Consider the following 19,174-nt stretch of genomic DNA (forward strand, 5'->3'; position numbering starts at 1 on the left):
ATCTGAAGTTTTTCAGAGCTGCCAGGATGCCCAGGATCCCATTGCCGTTGGCGTCCAGACAGGCACATATGCGTTGCTCCCTTGGGAGCTGCAGGATTGATTGGAGGCGCCGGCAGTAGGCTGCAGCATGCTACGGTATCGGCTTTGCCACAACTGATGCGACAGTAGCATCTGCTGTCTGAATCCGTGTCTGATCGTGTACGCATACCGGTGAACGCCTAGAGACAGTCAACCGATGGTCATCGACACCGATGATCTCTATGTGATATTTAGTGCTGCAGAGGACTCTAGATCTACTGCATTGTGCGCGTACAGTACAACTGTACGATGGTCAAAACGCTGGCCTGACGCAGTAGTGTATGGATTGGTCATCATATTAGCAGTAGACTAGTAGCTGTGATGTTTGTAGTTCCCAGCTGGGTAATTCAGCAGGCTATCTGAGATTCTGACAACATTAGTATTTTGGACTAGAAAATGTGATGTTCTTATAGGTAGCAAGCTGATCAAGGGCTATGCTCATCGACCCTCTAGAAAATAGCAATGCTTTTCGTCCGGACGGGCCTGTAAAACACCACAGAAATAGTATGCAGGTGAGAACAGAGAATGAAACTCGCCGAATTGAGTTCCAACTTCCAAACAAAACCAGTTGTTACCAAAGCATGCCGGAAAAATATTGGCCACATGAACAACCAATGAGTCATGGGTGCAACAATTGAGCGCTGTGTGGTTCACATTTTGCACAAAAATCTTCTGATGAATAATTTACAAGAGATATGTACACAAATGCATATGGCATATCTTGTACAGGAAGAACAAAAATCAAGATAGGAATAATTTGGCAAGCTACGCAATAATACAACAGAAATAAGAGTCAATCTTTACCATTATTACAAAACTAGCATAAACTTGTCGCCATTGTAACATTGCTCGGTTTAGGGGGGCAACCGAACATTTTACTCAGAAGTTATTCAACACGACACTAGTCAATCCTAGTAACAAGCATAAAATGGGCAGCAAAGACACAGAGATAGTAACAGAAGATCTGGCAGTTGGACATTAGTCTTTCATTGTTTCAGGCGCTTAATGCGTCTCTGGAGAAACTACCATAGCAGAACTTAGACTAAATCGAAGTAGACTATTGTGTCCTTAGCCATGATCAGCAGGAGAATCTTGAAGTATATCAAAGCCCACTTCCTGGTAACCTCATTGTGGACATAATCCAGAAGGATCCCCTTGTGGAACATGTAGATTTGATGGAACACTGACATGACCATAAGAGAAGTGGTGACGCTATTCCTTGACATGAGAAGGAGAGTCGGGATCAAGTAATATGTAGAATTTGTAACTATCTCATTTGCCCTCACTTTCAAGCTTTCATTTCTCAGTGGACCGCTTCTGGGTTTGGCAATAGTTGCTTCCAATGGGCTGGATGCAGTCACCTTTGTGGAGGTGCCTCCCTGTTTGTTTCCAGTTTATCAGATGGAGCCATAACAGCAATTGTTACACTAGCAATGACTCAGCCAATGTCTATTGAGAAATGATAACAAACTATCAGAGGTAGACAATGCACATTATGGGCCCACCTGCACCTGCTGCACAGAAGATCCATTGGATGCTCCAGTAGAAAACCAACGAGGTAATACTTGTGTGCCACTGAGTCGTGATATTCGATCATACCCTAGAATCTGTTTGCATACTCAAACATAAAAATGGCATAAAAAAGTGTATTAATAGGAGCACAACCGACTGCTACATTGACTGACAAAGATGGGAAAAGAAGTACGCATATACAGCTCAACAAGTTCAATAAGAAGGCACAGCCTGAACTTCTTAAGAATTAGGTAAAACCGTAAAAGATAGAATAGGTCCACAAAGCATGCATTAACAATCCTAGTATCCATGCATCAACTATATTTCAGAATTTCAAAAGTGTGATCGCACAAGATAGAAGTCTTTCTAATGCAAAGATAAATAGTAAAGCATTCAGCAAGTATACGATAAATGTTATGGTAGTTAGAAATATAATTGTTGTAGTGAAATATGTTAAGTATATATCTTGGCCCATATACTCTAGGCCCATGTGGCCCATGTGTTCTCTCTTCACCTTCCACCTTTTAAGTCTGACTGCAGACGTACTCTCACTCAAGCTCTCAGTCGTTTCCTCCATTCAAGGTAACATGGAATCAGAGCCGAGATCCAATTTTTTTTCCCCGCCGCCGGCCATCCGTCCATGGCGCGCCGCTTATCGCGGCACGTCTTTAGGACGCCGTCGCGGCTCCATTTGCTGGCCGCCCGTCGGCGGCCCCTTCGTCCTCTGTCGCGGAGCAGAGCAGCGCCCGTCGTGCCTTCCTCCCCTGCTCCGCATCTTCCGTCCGCCCGCGCGCGAGCTGCGGCCGGCCGCGGAGGCTTCCCAGTCACGGGTGGAGCAGCAGCTGTCGCTCGTGCTGCCCGTCGCGGCCCCCGCTGCCCCCGTCGCGCGGCCGCCGTCCGCTCCGTCCGTCGCGGATCTGGCCGTCGCGGCCCCTCTGCTGGTGTTGTGCCCGTTCGTTCGGCTCCGCCGCCCGTTGCGCCTCCGCCTCGTCTCCACGCCATCCAGAAAGTCTCGGCCACACAGGAGGTCTGAATCAATTGCAGACCTCGTGGTTGCCCAGTCAGCGTGCGGCTGCTCATCTGGGATTGGAGAGTCTGTTGCTGCTCATTTACTCTCGGTGAAATCTGCTGCTCTGCATCTGTTACTGCCTATTGGTGTCATTTCTCTTCAAGCAAAGTCACAGTTCCGTTCTATTCTATGTTTTGGGTACAAGTACCAGCCTTTCCTCAACATGTTGCAATCCAGTGATATCAAGCTTGATGCTAGGGTTCATGCTAGTGAAACTGTGTCTATTGCTGCAGCCTCTCAGAACATTGCTTCGCAGTCTTGGATTCTAGATTCAGGGGCTTCTTTTCATGTGACATCTGACAAGTCTAAGTTGGTAGCATGTAAATCAGTCACCAATGCTTCTTCTATTCACACTGCTGACGGCACATCATGTCATATTACTCATCAGGGTTCCTTTCAATCTCCCCATTTTTATATACTTGATGTTTCCTGTGTTCCTCAGCTATCGATGAATCTTCTATCACTGGGTCAAATCGCTGATATGAACTGCTTTGTTGGATTTGATGATTCATCATGTTTTATCCAAGATCGTCAGAGTGGAAGTGTGATTGGGACTGGTCATTGTCGTAGAGATTCTTCTAACCTCTATGTTCTGGACACCTTACATCTTCCTTCTTCCACCGCTTGTGTGTCATCAGTTGTGTCATCATCAGGTTCATCTTTCGCCAAGTGGCATCATCGTCTTGGCCACCTATGTGGGTCTCGATTGTCTACCCTGATTCATGAGGGTCGTCTTGGTCGTATCCCTATTGATTCTAGTTTCCATTGCAAGGGTTGCAGGCTTGGCAAACAGGTACAACTCCCATATTCTAGTAGTACTTCTCATTCTGCCCGACCTTTTGATCTTGTTCACTCAAATGTTTGGGGTCCTTCACCTTTTCCTTCTAAGGGTGGTTACAACTACTATGTCATATTCATTAATGACCATTCTCAATATACTTGGATCTATTTTATGAAACATCGATCCCAACTGTGTTCCATTTACCAGTCCTTTGCTCGCATGGTTCACACTCAATTTTCCACTGCTGTTAGAGTTTTTCGTTCTGATTCTGGAGGTGAATACTTGTCTTCCGCTTTTCGCCAGTTTCTCACTTCCGAGGGCACCCTTCCTCAGCTCTCATGTGCAGGTGCTCATGCTCAAAATGGTGTTGCTGAACGAAAACATCGCCATCTTATAGAGACTGCTCGCACACTTCTTATGCACAAAATGTGGCCCATATATGAATCTGGCATTCGAGTACCCCACCCGTAGGATTCCTATGCATCTTCCGGAAGAAAGTTTCTTCCATACCTTCTGCTTTAAGATATGTGCACCAGTTGAAACTAACGGACAGGATGAGACTAGGACGACGTCACGATGCGCTAATGCTATCTGGGTTGGCGTGGGGACCCCTCAAAAGGCAGGTGCGCTGGGACATTATTGGCTCACTAGAGTTTGAATTTCAAACTTTAAATTATTTTTTCTCTTAAACGGTGCATTCAATTTGGATTCCGTTTGAACCATCATCTCTATGAGAATTTTTCTAACAATTTGCAATCCCATATGATTATATGTTTTTTTTAATTTCAACATTCTAGGTGTATTAGCTCAACATTTTAGATATGCTGTTTCAACATATCTGCATAAAATGTTGACCCACACTTGAAGTATTGTTGAATTCTGTATTTTGAAATATTGAAACAATATATATTACTCAACATTTACTTATTTTCTATTGTTGAAAAAAGGAAAACTAAAAACCACTAGCAGGACGTCTGGATCATGGGAAAACAAATGAAGAAAAACTGTTACGTTGGTGCCCACGACACAGGGTAGTGCACGTGGTCGTGCTCCAGCTATCCTGCGTGCGCTGCTGGTCTACCACCACGCTCACGCTTTACCATCTGTTTGTGTTGGAATTTGATAATATTTGGACGGGCTGCGGACACGAGAAAAGAAGAAACTGTGAGACTACGACGGTTCGTAGTTTATGGGCCTACTGTTGGGCTGTTAATGGATTAAAGATATATATGTTAACTATCTTTTACAAGATAAATACGTGCCCCCCCCCCCCTTCCTTTTTCAAAATCCTGAGGTAACTCACAAGCCTTTTATGCCTAGAACGATTCCGCGCTCATTTTTCCAATACCAGATCCCATGCTATTTTTGCTTGCTCCGGAACACGCTTACAGGCACAAAATGAACAACCAGAGACAGTTTTGAAGCTACATGCATGGACATTCAGTGTAATTTCTTCTTTTTCCCCCTATCTTAAAACCTGCAAGTTATCACTCACTGTACATTTTAAAGTTTCTAGAAATTCGATACTTACACCAGTAAGTGTACAAACGCAATTTCATCATAAAATTTTAAAAAAATGTGTATATCGAAAACGCCCATAGAATTAGCATACTTTTAACCAGGCATGTGGTTTAACTTTGGGAAAATACCTTGGAAGGCCCTGTGACAAATGGAGGTTCCTTCTATGGCCCTAGAAAACTGAAACACCCTTTTGTAACCTTCTTTTAACTTTCGTTCCCTTCTATGGCCCTACTGTTATCTCTCCGGTTAACTCCTAGTTAAGTGGCGGTGAAAATACCAAATTACCCCTGGCACACCAACATTACACACCACTCCCCCCATCTTCCCCAGGCGGCGGCGCCATCTCCCCCCAGGCAGCAGCGCGCGAAGGAGGCCCTGCCCCAAGCGGAGGCGTGCGAAGGGCAGATGGCGGGGCTGTGGGCGGTGGCGGCGCGTTAGGGCGGCGAGCGTGGCGGCGGCGGGCGGGGCCACGGGCGTCGAGCGAGGCGGCGGGCAGTGCCGCGAACGGCGACGGCGGGTGGTGGCAGGGCGCAAGACGGCGGGCGGGGCCGCGAGCGGCGGCGGCGGCACGCATGGTGGCAGGGGGGTCGTGGACGGTGGCGGGCGGGCGGGGCCGCGGGCGGCGAGCGAGGCAGCCAGCGGTGCCGCGAACGGCGGCGGCAGGCAGGGCTGCGGGCAGTGGCGGCGCGCATGGCGGCGGGTGGAGCCGCGGGCGGGGCCATGGGCGGCGAGCGAGGCAGCCGGCGGTGCCGCGGACGGCGGCGGCAGGCGGGGCTGCGGGCGGTGGCGGCAGGTGGAGCCGCGAGTGGCGATTGAGGCGGACGGCGGCACCGCGGACGGCGGCGGCGTGGCGATTGAGGCGGACGGCGGCACCGCGGACGGCGGCGGCGGGCGGCATCGCGGGTGGCGAGCGGGGCACAGCAGCTCACCGGCGTAGCAGCTCACCGGCGACCCTGCCCAGCCCCAGTTCGATCCCCTGCTTGTGCCGTCGTGCAGGGAGAATGAAGGAACAAGATGACGAGTGGACCCTACTCGTCAGTGAGAGATAGAGAGGGCTGAGTGGTGTGTAATATTGGTGTGCCAGGGGTATTTTGGTATTTTCACCACCACTTAACTGGGAGTTAACCGAAGAGATAACGGTAGGGCCATAGAAGGGAACGAAAGTTAAAAAAAGGTTACAAAAGGGTGTTTCAGTTTTCTAGGGCCATAGAAGGAACCTCCATTTGTTACAGGGCCTTCCAAGGAATTTTCCCTTTAACTTTCTCCAGAGTGGAAGTGATATATATTCTGCCTAGGTGTAAAATATGCTCTCTAAAGGAGAGAATAGTATCAACCGCACGCTAGCTCCACGTATCATCAAAAGTCAATTTGACACGATCATCACACTTCAAATGGGGAAAAGGCGGATAGGGCGGTTACTGGCTAGCTGCTTAATCACCCCCAATAGTGTTTAGCAATAGGCATATTCTACCGACATTCATAGCTAGCGTACCAAATGGAGGGCCCATTTATTCTTTGAGTGTCTTCTTGGGCGTTGGAAATTCATTGCTCGATTAATTAATTAACTAACTAATCCTGCCGATTTATTCTGGACTCTACGTGGAAATGCTTGTTGCTTGCACGCTGACACGTCTGAGAATGCAAAGTATGACTTTAAACAAATGGTTTTTTTTTTGAATGGTCACTGGGGGAGAGTATCCCCACCTGAATTGTATTCAAAAGGTGTGGCAGACCACAGATCAAAGGCCTCATTTTTAGGGAAAATGAGACAAAACCCACATTGCTCGGTTAACTTAGGAAAATTGGGCTAAAACCTCAACAACTACTTAGCTAAACTAGGTCTAAACCAACTCCAAAGCCCAAGCATATGGGCAAAATTGTGGCATAACCACGAATACACTCACACCCTAGCATAAGGGTGGAAATGTGGCACAACCACGGATAGCAACAAAGCCATTGCCGGCCTTAGGAAGCTAGGGTAGTCGCTAGGGCTGGGCATTTTTTAACCGAAAAAACCGAACCGAACCGAACCGACCCGAACCGAACCGAATTGTCGGTTTTTCGGTTTATTCGGTTCGGTGTCGGCTTTTATTTTTGTCAGATTCGGTGGTCGGCTTCGGCTTCGGTTTTTAGGTTCCACCGAACCGAATCAACCGAACAACCGATTTGGGGGAGCGCAAAGCAAGCAACTACGCTGCGCGAGCGAGCAGCCGGCGCGGTGCGTGCGCGAGCGCGTGGGCCAGCGGCCGCCCAAGCGAGCGTCCGAGCGCAGCACAGGCGTCACATGGGCCAGCAGCGGCAGCGGCTAGCAGGTGCATGGCCGCATGGGCCAGCAGGTGCCTGACTTCCTCCCGCATGCAGGCCAACAGCTCGAACGGAGGGCAACACATGGGCCGCATGCAGGCCAACAACAGGAGCGGAGGGCAGCACATGGGCCAACGGCAGGAGCACAGCACGCGGGCCAGCGGCTGCCAGCAAGTAGAGCAGCATGCACGCAGCGACCAGCGATAGGGATATACGTTCATGTGCTGTTCGGTGCCACCGATAAACCGAACCGAACAAACCGACAATTTCGGTTTCGGTTTTTGATATTTTGAAGCACCGAACGGTTTTCAGTTTTTTAGAACCGAATTTTTAGAAGACCGAAAAAACCGAACCGAACACAACCAAAAAACCGAATGCCCACCCCTAGTAGTCGCTTGCGCCGTCTTCCGACGATGAACCGCTCCCACGACCCACTGCAAGCCAAGTCGTCTTATGAAGTCGTAGCTGCAAGCACCGTCCATTGACGCTGCCTTAAGCCGCACTTAGTTGCGGTCGTGGTTCGCTGCAAGCAGTTAGCCGACAACGACGAGACAACCCATAGTCGCCAATCCGCCATCAATGTCATATGCTGAGATGGTTCTCAAGCAGCGACACCTCCAAGGAGGGGGACGCCACCGCCGATCGCCACGAGCCACGGCCGCAGCAGAGGTGAACGCTCGCGCGTGGGGGGGGGAGCCACTGCCGCAACACCGCGAAGACCGGCCCCGGGGACACCGGAATCGACCTTCAGGGCTGCAACGGAACAGGTTCTTCAAAGACGACGCTTCCAAAGAAGAAACGATGCCGAGGGCGCCGCCGCCGCCCGCCTGAGCAAATTCAGGCAAGGTTTTCACCGAGAGAGACCTGTCAGGGAGAGGAGGGCACCTCGACAACGCCCCCAAGGGAGAACACAGCGTCCACTGAACGTCGTCGCTGCCGGCCTGGCTAGAGACTGAGCAAGACTTTCGTCTGGCAAATCCCTCATCCCACAGTCGCCGCAGCACCATGCACCCTCTGCCGACGTCTCCGCTACCGCTAGCTCCATGTGCCACGAGCCGTGGCCGCAACCGCAGCAGAGGTGGCCGCCGGCCACCAAGGCGCCCGCCCGCGCTCCCAAGATGGACACCCCCGCGTGGGTGATGCCGCCGCCGCCGCCCAGGGGCATCGGGGGGAGGGGGGCCCAACGAACCTCTGGCCCCGGGTGTAACACCTCCGGTGTTTAACACTATATAAAACAGGCAATTAACATGCGATGACACGTTAAACCCTCCCCCAACTTCTCAATTACTGCAAAGCCGAAATTCAGTTTAAACACGCCAAAAAGTCAACCCTCACACTTTTGCTCAAATGAACTCTTGCCCAGAACGAAAGTCGTAGAGTTGGACAAAACAAACAGCTTCCGTGTTCAAAGTTTTTCAAGTTCTAACATGAAAATTTGAATTAACCCCGAAAAACAAGCGGGATCATTAAACTTGAATTCAAAATTTGAACTTCCAAACCATCGCTCAAATGAAGTTTTGCCTGAAAGGAAAGTTGTAGAAAATTTAATTTTGAACAACTTTCGTGTTCAAAATTTTTCGAGTTTCAATTGAAAATTTCAAGTTTTTGCTAAGTCAAACAGTAGACTTTCTTTTTTTTTTCTTTTCTCTCTCCACTCTCTTTCTCTCTCTCCCCTCTCTCTTCCCCGCTGACTCCCCTCTCTGCTCTGCGCGCGCGCAGGCACTTGAGCGCGCGTGCGCTTGCTGCCTCGCTGCGCCGCTGCCGCGAAGCCGCTGCCCCGCACTGCCTCGCCGCGCCGCTGACCCCCGCCCCACTCGAGTGCGCACGCTCCCGGACGCCGCCCGCTGCCGCACCCTGCCGTTGACGCGCGCGCCGCGCCAAGCGCTCGGCGACGCGCCGCCATCGTCGCCAAGGCGCCCAAACAGGCCGGCCGTGCCCTGCCGAGCCGCGGACCACGGCCAGCCTTCATTGCCGCTCGCTACCCACGCCACCGGCCCGCTTGCTGCGCCCTGACCCGCCTTGAAGGCCGCCTGGCGAGCACGCCACCGCCAGGCCGCGCGCACCGCCGCCGCTGCCCTCTTCTGCGCTCAGCCCCTCCTCACGCCCTCACTCCCCCTTTTAGCTCGCGCCGCGCGTGTGCCCGCTCGCCCGCACCCCATTTCCCCACGCCCACGTCCCACCCCTTCGCCCAGAACGGCCAGCGCCGCCGCGCCACTGCGCAGCGCCGCCGCGCCCCATTCCCGCCCGCCGAGCCACGGCTCCCGTGGAGGGCCCAGCTCAGCGCCCCTCCACCCCCACCGAGCACGCAGCGAGCTCTATTTCACCCCCAGGCAGCTCCCAGGCCCGCCCAATTTCCCCCGGAGCCTCCCAGCGCCGCGGAACACCGCCGCCGCCGTCGTGAACACCGCCGGCCGCCCGCCTGCCGCGGACCTTCCTGCTCCGCCCCTCCCCGCCTCCAGTCGAGCCCCGAGCTAGCTTCCTCAGGGCGAAGTGAAGCTCCCCGGCCTGCTCTTGCCCCTCCTCCCGCACCGGAGCGCCGCCGCTCGCTGCAGCCGCCGCCGCCGCTCCCTGGACGCCGCCGCCGACCCTGCTCCGGCCGTTCCCGTCGACCACATCACCCACCCCTAGGTAGATCTCGGCGAGCTCTTGCCCTAGGACCCCCTCCCCGTCGCCGGCAAGCCCCTCCTCGCCGGGAAACGGGCCGCCGCCGCATCCCCTGTCTCCTACCTCCGGCCAGGGACCCCAGCGCAATTTGTTTTAGGTTTCTAGGGGGTTAAGTGAAAGATCCAGGGGCCCCTTTGCAATCTGTGTTTTTGTATTTTCTAGATTTTCCAGTGAACTTGTAAATTCGTTTAAAAATCGTAGAAAAATCGGAAAAATGCAAACTCAACTGCTATGGAATCCTAGAAAAGATATCTACAACTTTTGTTACATGAACTTTTTCATTTGCTCAATAGTTTTTATTTCTTTTAAAAATGCAAAGGAAATGTGGTTTATATTAGATCCCAAGTTACAAGCATGTGTTGTTAGCCATTTTTGGTCAGTGGGGTACATGTTAGATGTATAACATTGTGTAAAAGTTTCATAAACTTTTGACATGCCTAGCTATCGGTTTATTTAAATCTTGCCTTATGCCTTGTTTAAATTAGTTTGTTTGTACCTACGGTTTAACTTGGTTTACTGAGCTCAAACTTTTACAGTACCTTTAACTTGATGTTTTGTTGCTGTACAAAAATTTTGAGAAATTTTAGATGGGTGGAACCAGTCCAACTAATTAATAGTATAGATATTTACACTAAATCAAGAAAAATAGTTTCTGTACATGAAAAATTCTAATAATTTTTCTAGGGGTTAACCTTGAGTTTATAACCATACTGATAAGATATGAGGCTCTGGAACTTAGTATAACAGCCTATGGAATTCAATTTCGATCCATGCAGCATTACTTTGTGCTATTTTTTTCATGCCCTGTAAAATGCTTATTAAATTGTGAAAAATTTATGACAGGGTTATATTTAGGTATAAAACCTTCAGTTAAAATTTCATTACCAGTACTTGCGTAGTTTGACCTGTAAAATTCATTTTTGTTTCCAGCAGTAGCTGTTTGTTTTATTTTTTGTGGTAAATAGGCTGCATAAAATGGGCTGAAAATTTCACAGTAGGCAAGTTATTTAGATATGTATCATACATAAAAATTTCGAACCCAAAATCTCGGTTTAACATTATTCATGATAAGGACATGCTTAACCTAGCATTAAATAAGAAAAATTTTTCTTTTGCTGCATAGGGATAAAAGAGACAACCCATCCGAGTTACTTTGTGGAGTCAGTATAATGATTATTACTCTATAAATGGTTGCCCAAACAATGTAACAGAATATTTTATAAATCATCTTGAGTTGCGTTGAATTACAACTCTATAGTAAAGAATTGTTTAATTCGTATTACTAATATAACTCACGCATATGCATTTCATATAGATTCGACTACTCTCCCTGACGGTACGTACGAGTTGGTGCCGGAGTCCGAGAGTGAGCAGCGTGAAGCTCAAGTGAATCTAACTGAAGCCACTGAAGACCTGAACCAGAGTTCAGAAGAGCCCAAGGCTAGCTCCGCTCAGGAAGGCAAGCCCCGGATCATGTTCTACCTATTTGAAATTATGCAACTATGTATATTCCTGTTTATCTGTGCATTTAAGTTGCAGGAATTGTTTGGGACCTTAGTTGCATGATCCTAGGCACCTATGCTTGAACACTAGTATGTGTAGGTCGCTAGTTGGCTATGCTAATGGTTCGGTAGAAGTCGAGTGATTGCCTGTCACTCGCGAGCTCATAGGAGTTGAATGCTTACTACACACTGCAATATAAGGTTTACGGGCGGGGTTGTTGTACTTGTGATACCCCGTCTGTTTAGTCAAAATGGATAAGGCCGTGGTGTGTGGTAGTGGTGGTTAAGCGTTTGAACGTACTAACCACATGCCGAGAATATGGTAATCGGTAAGCTTAAGTACCTGATGGAACCGGCCGTGGAACATACTCCCCACTGTCTGGTCTATGGTCACGCACGGGTGCAGGGCACCCTAGGACGGTGGGCCTGTTTCATGCCCGGGGAAAAAGGGGAAAAGTCGCGTGGGGGACTGCATTTCCCATGCGTGTGTTTAGGTCTGCCTGGCCAGGTTAACAAATTCGATTCGAATCGTCCGTCTCTCACGGATATTGAGACTGCTTAACCCTTTTGCCACATAGAGTAAGAAGTGGAATAATGATGATGAGAAATATGTTGAATGATGAAAAATAATTGATTTCCACCATGTATGCTTTAGGATAGATGCTAATGTAGAATGGTTAAGCCTAATAGAACTTGAAAGCTAAAATCGGAAAATAAGGACTTACTGCTTTTCGGCAAAGACAAACCCCTCAAGCCAAAAGCCTTGCATGTCTAGTTAGAGGGTTAGTTATATCCTAGTCGGGTAAGCCTTGCGGAGTATTAGTATACTCAGCCTTGCTTGTGGCTAAATTTTTATTTCAGGTAATACTTTTGAGGACATGATTGCTAGCTTGACTTGGCCGTGTACCTTACCCCCTGGTTGGTCGGTGGAGTGGGATACGACTCCGACCAACGATGGCAATGCCGAGTGATGTCATGTACGGGCTTCATCATGACATCATGTATCGTCGTTTAGAACTCGTTCTATTTCCGCTGCAGTGAACTCTGAACTACTTTCTTTTCGAATTTCAAGTACCTTTCAATGATTTCGAACTTGGTTTGTAATAATTAAGTTAAGACTCTGTAATGTAATATATTAGTGAAATGTTGTACTCTCTGGACTCACCTTCGTGTGGGTTACATGTAAGCTTTGGGTTCGATCGACGCTCAGGTGGATTCTTCGGGACTTTACCCGACAGCACTGCCGAATTACTCCGTTTGAAGTGCGTGTTAGCCGGGATTGTCTTTAAGATGATGGTTCGCGCACTTGAGCCGGATTAATTAGGGCGGTACTGCCACACCGGGGGCGCCGGATCCGACCGCCGGTGACCACGCGCAACCGGCCACGCGCCGCAACGGACGCTCCCGCGTGGTGGAAGCCGCCGCCACACCATGTAGATCCGGCCAGGGGTTCGCGCTGCCCCCGGGCCGCCGCCGCCGGCTCCATGCCCGGCACCGCCACGAGCCCGCCATGGGAGGGGGGCGCCGCATCGTGCAAATCAGCCCCCGGGGGCACCGGATCCGGTCCCCAGGACGCCGGATTCGTAGCCCCAGACTGCCGCTGCCGCCACCGTGCCCAGCACCCGGCGCTGCTCGTCGTGCGCGGCCATGCCTGCGCGCAGCACATGAAAGGCCCCGTCGCCGCCTTCCCCGCAGGTGCACGGGCTTCCGGCACCCTGCTCCGGCGGCGGCGAGGTGGGGGGAGGTCGGGAGGGAGTGCGCGGCGGCGGGGGTGGGCGCCGCCCGAGTTGCCTCCGAGGGAGACGACGTGGGGGCCTCTGAGCTGTGAAGCCGTTAGTTTCAACAATCCAAATGGGGTTTTAGACCAATGGCACCCATAAATGTGCAGCATGATTTCTAACTCAAGAATTGTTCTTTGTAATACTGAAATCCCGCGGCGGGGGAGGATGGTATGTGTTGTGGGGTGGGGTGGACAGTTAGGATCGATTTCAGTTACTACAATAAAAAAAGAGTAAAATGCACTAGAGGTCCACCAACTTGTAAGGATGTGCTATTTAGGTCCACGAACTCTAAAAGTGTATTTTTAGATTCATCAACTTGTAATTCATGTCACTTAGGTCCATAAACTATGAAACTACATTTTTAGGTCCATAAACTTGTAGTTTGTGTCACTTAGGTCCATAAACTCTGAAAGTGCATTTTTAGGTTCACGAACTTTATCCATGAGCAATCGTGTGGCTACAGATCCTTAAAGGTCGCTTCGATATAGCTGTCCATGAATATCTTTCAACCCCTCATCGAGAACCATTGTGGGTTGACCCAAGTCTAACATCGTCACAGAAGTTTTTGCCACAACAACTTGCACCACCATATCCGGCCACTTACGCCACGGAGGATATAATATCCACTACCATGGTACACATATTGTTGAGTCCCTATATAACCTACTCCATCTTTCCAGAGCAATCACCCCTACTCTCCATCCATATTACAGGGTTATATATGGATATAAGCTCCAAAACTCACTAATGGCAGTCCGAAAGCCCTCTTTGAATCCCAATACATATCAATAACATCCAAAATAAATCTTTCATCCCCCTCTCCCCTCTCTACGCATTTGATTTGAAATTGGGGCTCAAATTTCATCATTCTGATACAACTCCTGCAATGTGTGGGAACCATATAGATTCATATTGGTGTGATATCAGTGCACGAAGGCTAGGTGGAGGGGTATGGACCTAGATGACACAAATTACAAGTTAGTGGACCTAGAAATGAATTTTCAGAGTTCGTGGACCTAAGTGACACAAATTACAAATTTATGGACCCAGAAATGTAATTTTGAAGTTGATGGACCTAAGTGACACCCTACTATAAATTGATGGACCTCTGGTGCATTTTACTCATAAGAAAATAGTATCATGCATATGGTACCTAGTATGTTGTTTGGTCAAATATATGGTATTTTCAGCTCTGTGATCTTGGTGATGTAATTGCTTTTCATTTCGAATTAAAAAAACTGTAGAATGCTGGCCCGTGGATCATCCCAATAGCTAAGATCACGAAAGGAGTAGAACCCCTTAGCAGAATCAGAACATTCCCCAATTAAGTAGCCACTAAAATAGCACAAAACACATAGCCTGCACCGGCCACTTCCTCTAGCTCGCCCCGGCCACTTCATCTATAAAAGCCTCGTCACTTGGTCTGCTTGTCATCCTCACCGGATCGGAACACAATACACATAGCACACACGGCCGCAGCATTAGTATTATTAGCCTGCACTCTGGGGTCGATCGGGCAAGTGTGAGGATCGGATCGGAGGTGAAGCGACCAGCTAATTAACAATCAGAAGAAGTTTTTGATCGATCTCTCGTCAACAATGGCGGACGGCGGCGTGTCGAGGCTGGCGTCGCAGCGCGCGGTGGTGATCTTCGGGACGAGCAACTGCTGCATGTGCCACGCCGTGAAGACGCTCTTCTCCGACCTGGGCGTGAGCTGGGCGGTGTGCGAGCTGGACAAGGAGCCCAGGGGCAAGGACATCGAGAAGGCGCTGGCGTGCATGGTGGGCCGCAGCCCGCCCGTGCCGGCGGTGTTCATCGGCGGCAAGCTCGTCGGCCCCACCGACCAGGTCATGTCGCTGCACCTCGGGGGGAAGCTCGTGCCGCTCCTGCGTGAGGCCGGCGCCCTGTGGCTGTGAGCTAGCTAGGCTACTAGAAAACGCCAAAGATCTAGACAAAAAAACCACTTGTTGTTTGAATTGATATTAATGTGAGACATCGGCTGCATTAATAGCCGGTACTCTTGGCATGCGTCGAGCGCTGACAAGACGCGCCACGGCACAAACCGGTGCCAATGCACTGACAAAGGCACCGGTTAACTCCATCAGCCGGTACCAAATTGGCCATGCATCAATGGCACCAGGTGGTGGCACGACCCAATGCTTATGGAGCAGACATTAGCACCGAGTCATGACATGACCCGGTGCCTGTGCTGGCCTGGACATAGGCATCGGTTGAAATGAGTATCCGGTACCAATGGCTGGCCTGATCTCGCTTGATATTTTAAGTCCCGGCCACGATGGTTCCCATCTCTCTCTCCTTATCTGCACCAGACCACCCATCTCTTCTCTCCACCGCACAGATCCCACTCTGTTATCCTCTCCACTGCCCAGCACCCATCTCTTCTATCTTCTCCCCATCTCTCCTCTCTCCCACGCCATGGAGGTCAGGCTGGTGGATCGAGCCCATGTGCTGGAAGCTCACTGCCAAGGTGGTCTGGGTCATGAGCAGCTTCATCGTCTGCATCGCCATGGCCATGATCACCATCCTCAGCTCCTGTCGCTCGGCGATATTGGCGGCAACGTGTAGGACGCCGCCGCCGTCAACAAGGGCCTCAAGAGCACTGCGCTCGCCCTCGCCCTCTTCGTACCACTCGGCTTCCCCTTCGAGGTAAGCTATATGCAAGCCTTTCTTGCTGATCTGCTGCTCCACTTTTCGATTCAGGCCGCGGGAGCTGGCGTGGGGCGCTCGGGCCGCCGCCGTGGGGCGCACGGGCCGCCACAGCTGCGGGAGCCGGCCGCAGCCGCTGTAGGCCGCGCAGGCCGCCACCGCTGCGTGTTTGCGGGAGCCGGCTGCCGTCGGGGGAGTGAGAGGGCTGACGCCGCTGCCGGAGCAGGACGGGAGCTGGCCGCATGGGTGATTTTTTTCTTTTTTTCTTATTTTTCAGAAACAGATATGTACGTGGGATTGTATTGATTGGATGTCTCTTGTGAACTATTCTTTGGATGATTTGTGAGACATATGACTATTTTGTATCTATGGATTTAATATCTGAACGATTCTTTGGAGCATGAATCTTGTGAACGATGCGAGGGAAACGGGAGGAGGGGGACCGAGAGAAGATGCTAGAGAACGGCCGTAGCGATCCTGTACCAATGGAAGTCTTAGGCACCGGGTTATTTACTCCTAGGTAGTCACATTGATCTCGGTTACTTAGTACCGGTTGCAAAACCAGTACATATGCTCATTTTCAACCAGTGTTGATGGTCCTTTCTCTAGTAGTGCTACCGCGCTAACCCGGCCATCCCATCAGCTAGCTAGCTTCCCATGATTATATTAATGCATGATAAAGTTATGGTTACATGCTGCTGCTAGCCACTGAAAGGTCATCAAATTAAGATCCATGATCTTTCACTACATATGTAAACATATACCTCTTGTAATATAATCGCACAATGAAATGCCCTGCAACCCATGACTATTCTGGAAAAGATAAATACTATACTAGTACAACAAAGTTTATCGCAACTCTACTTCAGGCAACATTTCGTTCAGAAGTTTGAACTGACGTTGATGAACATGTGTGTACTATACGCTGCCGCAGGTAAGCAATCTGGTTCAAATCATGTCGGACGTGTTTTCACTAGAGCGGAGGATGGGCAGCTGTAGGCAACCCTGTGCCTAGCGTCCAATGACGCAGGGCTAACCTTTAAGATAAAGAAGAAATTTCAAAATTTGGAATTCAATTCGTAAGCTTTTTAGAATTTAACACCTTTATGCACGATGCTTGTCCTCGTAAGACTGACTTCAACAATGATACGCAAACGCATATATGGCTCCGCCGCGGCACTGTGCATCACCGATTCGAGCTCCAACAGATGAGGCATCGCAGGATGCAAACTGCATCGTGAGGAGAGAGGTGAGCTAAAAATGAATTTCCTCTCTCCTCCTACGCAAATCCGGAGGCGAGCGGCGGGGCTGGTAGCGCGAGCGAGCGCGGGCGACCTCCTCCCCGCGCGGCGGGGCAGCAGCGGCGGGCCGCAGCCGGCGGCGAGCCGGAGCCGCGGCGGCTCACAAGGTGTCTCCCGAACGGACATGGGCAGCCACTGACAGCCATGCCCCACCGCGTCGCCGCCCTCCTCCTGCTCCTCCCGCTCACCGCCGCGTCGGAGGAAGCTGCGCCGGCGGCCGCTCCGCCGGTGGAGGCAGTTGCCGTGACCGCGGCCGCGCTGCTGGACCGGCACACGGCGCAGCTCGCGAGGCTGGAGGAGCTCGCGGAGTCGCTCGGCAGGTCCGTCCGCGCGCTCGAGTCCGCGCTCGCCAGATCCGTGGACGGGCTCACCAAGTACTTCGCCGTGGGAGACTCCCGCGGCTGCGTCTTCGTCTTCTCCGCCGCCGGGGACGCGCTGCTCGACCTCGAGGCTGCCTCCGGCGAGTCCCAGTCACCGCACTCCTCGCCTACCTCTCGCCGCGCCGCACCGACTGCCTCCTCTTCACCGGCCACGCCGACGGCTTCATTGCCGCGCACCGCCTCATCGAGTCGTCCCCGCACAGCCGCATCCTCCCGCCTCCTTGTCCGCGGCATCGATGCCTCCCCCGTGGTCCACCTCGAGGCCCACCACGCCGGCCGCGCGCGCTACGTGCTCGCCTGCAACGCCGGCGACCGCATCCGCGTCTTCACGGAGACATCCGCGTCTTCACAGGCCACGGCCGCCTCTTCCTCACCGAGGCTGGAGCTGCCTCGCTCGACCTCCGCTCCATGTCCGTCCGGGAGATGCCTTGTGAGGGCCTTGCTCGACGGCGCGGCGCGGGGTGCTGCCGAGGTGGGCGGCAGGCGCGGCGGAAGGGGCCGGCGTCGGGGGCGGAGCGGCGGTGGCGGCGCGGCGTCGGGGGCGGAGCGACGGGAAATGCGAATGCTGTTGGAGACATCGGGATGAGAAGGAAACGCAAAACACTGTGTGTGCGAGGCAAAAGTGGATTTGCATATGGAATATGGCTCTCCTTGTTGGAGTCAGTCTAAGGGGACAAAGAGTACTTTAGGCTAAACAAGTGTCAGTAGCTTAACCAGATCGAATCGCCTTTGGATTTGGGCCTTGCGCTCCAAAAAGTGCAGACTTGTCGGCGGCTACTGCTGCTGTCTCCACACACACGTGTTCCACGACCTGATCGATCGATGATGAGCAGCGTAGTAGTAGTAAGCTGTTTCTGGGCCAGAAAAGGGGTCGGCAGAATCGGCGGGTTGACCTGCTGTGAGGTCCAGGAACGACATGTGGCCCACGCGAGACGAGGCCCGCGCGAACCGCTAGTGGGGTGGGCCTGGGCTGGACCGGGGCAAGCAAGGAGCGGAAGCAACAACTTCCGCGGGCCTCTCGTGGACGGCCGGGCCGGCGCTGGGCAGCATCAGGAATCCTATATATCTTCCGGAAATTTTTTTCTTATCCATCTTCCACTGTTTGAGATTCGTGCAAATAACTCATACCGTTAGATTTTCATAACCCTAACACACACTCTCCTGCCTCCTACACCCGCCGCCGCCACTGCCGGCGGCCTCCTCCACCTCTGCCGCTGCCTCCGGCGCGCCGTCACCCCTTCCTTCAGTGCGCCACCGCCCTGCTCCTCCACTCCGACAGCGTGCTCCGCGCCCTGCTCCCTTGTGCAGCCGCCGCGGCTCCCCTGCGGAGCCGCCCCTTGCCCCCCGACCCGCCGCCGGCTCCCCCGCGCGCTCGCCCGCCGGCCGTGCCCGCGTGCCGCGTGACCCACTCCTGCGCCGCCGCCTCCGCGGCCTGCTCCTGCGTCGATGCGCCCGCAACCCGCTCCTGCGCCGCCGCGCTCCGCTGTCTGCTCCTGGCGCGCCTTGCCCCGCGCGGGAGCGCCGCCGGCGGCCTTCGTGCTGCTGTGTGAGCCCGCCGGAGCTCCGGCGTTGTTGCCGGCACTCGCCGGCACCGGAGAAGAAGATGTGGAAAAA

The 19,174-nt window shown here is 52.0% G+C and overlaps 2 protein-coding genes and 1 long non-coding RNA gene across 3 annotated transcripts; 2 read left to right on the top strand and 1 right to left on the bottom strand.

Moving 5' to 3' along the window:
• Positions 1 to 825: 825 nt before the first annotated feature.
• LOC120676713 lies at positions 826 to 2,039 on the bottom strand. The gene is made up of 2 exons (XR_005675966.1): positions 1,584 to 2,039; positions 826 to 1,457 (listed from the first exon to the last, which is right to left on the bottom strand). It is a non-coding gene; the product is annotated as an uncharacterized LOC120676713 (long non-coding RNA).
• Positions 2,040 to 14,655: 12,616 nt separating this feature from the next.
• LOC120676329 (putative glutaredoxin-C2) lies at positions 14,656 to 15,164 on the top strand. The gene has a single exon (XM_039957577.1). It carries the CDS (start codon positions 14,811 to 14,813, stop codon positions 15,126 to 15,128), a length of 318 nt encoding a protein of 105 aa, XP_039813511.1. The 5' UTR covers positions 14,656 to 14,810; the 3' UTR covers positions 15,129 to 15,164.
• A 2,160-nt stretch (positions 15,165 to 17,324) lies between these two features.
• On the top strand, positions 17,325 to 19,110 carry LOC120675124. The gene is made up of 2 exons (XM_039956212.1): positions 17,325 to 17,970; positions 18,695 to 19,110. The coding sequence occupies exons 1-2, from the start codon at positions 17,325 to 17,327 to the stop codon at positions 19,108 to 19,110; spliced, it is 1,062 nt and encodes a 353-aa protein (XP_039812146.1).
• Positions 19,111 to 19,174: the final 64 nt, after the last annotated feature.

Source organism: Panicum virgatum, chromosome 5N (assembly GCF_016808335.1).
Source record: "Panicum virgatum strain AP13 chromosome 5N, P.virgatum_v5, whole genome shotgun sequence".
Taxonomy (NCBI): Eukaryota; Viridiplantae; Streptophyta; class Magnoliopsida; order Poales; family Poaceae; genus Panicum; species Panicum virgatum.

Coding starts and splice junctions, on each gene's coding strand:
- LOC120675124 (XM_039956212.1), top strand. CDS start 17,325: ATGCCCCACCGCGTCGCCGCCCTCCTCCTGCTCCTCCCGCTCACCGCC. Junction 17,971..18,694: donor TCGCTCGACCTCCGCTCCAT/GTCCGTCCGGGA, acceptor TCATACCGTTAG/ATTTTCATAACCCTAACACA.
- LOC120676329 (XM_039957577.1), top strand. CDS start 14,811: ATGGCGGACGGCGGCGTGTCGAGGCTGGCGTCGCAGCGCGCGGTGGTG.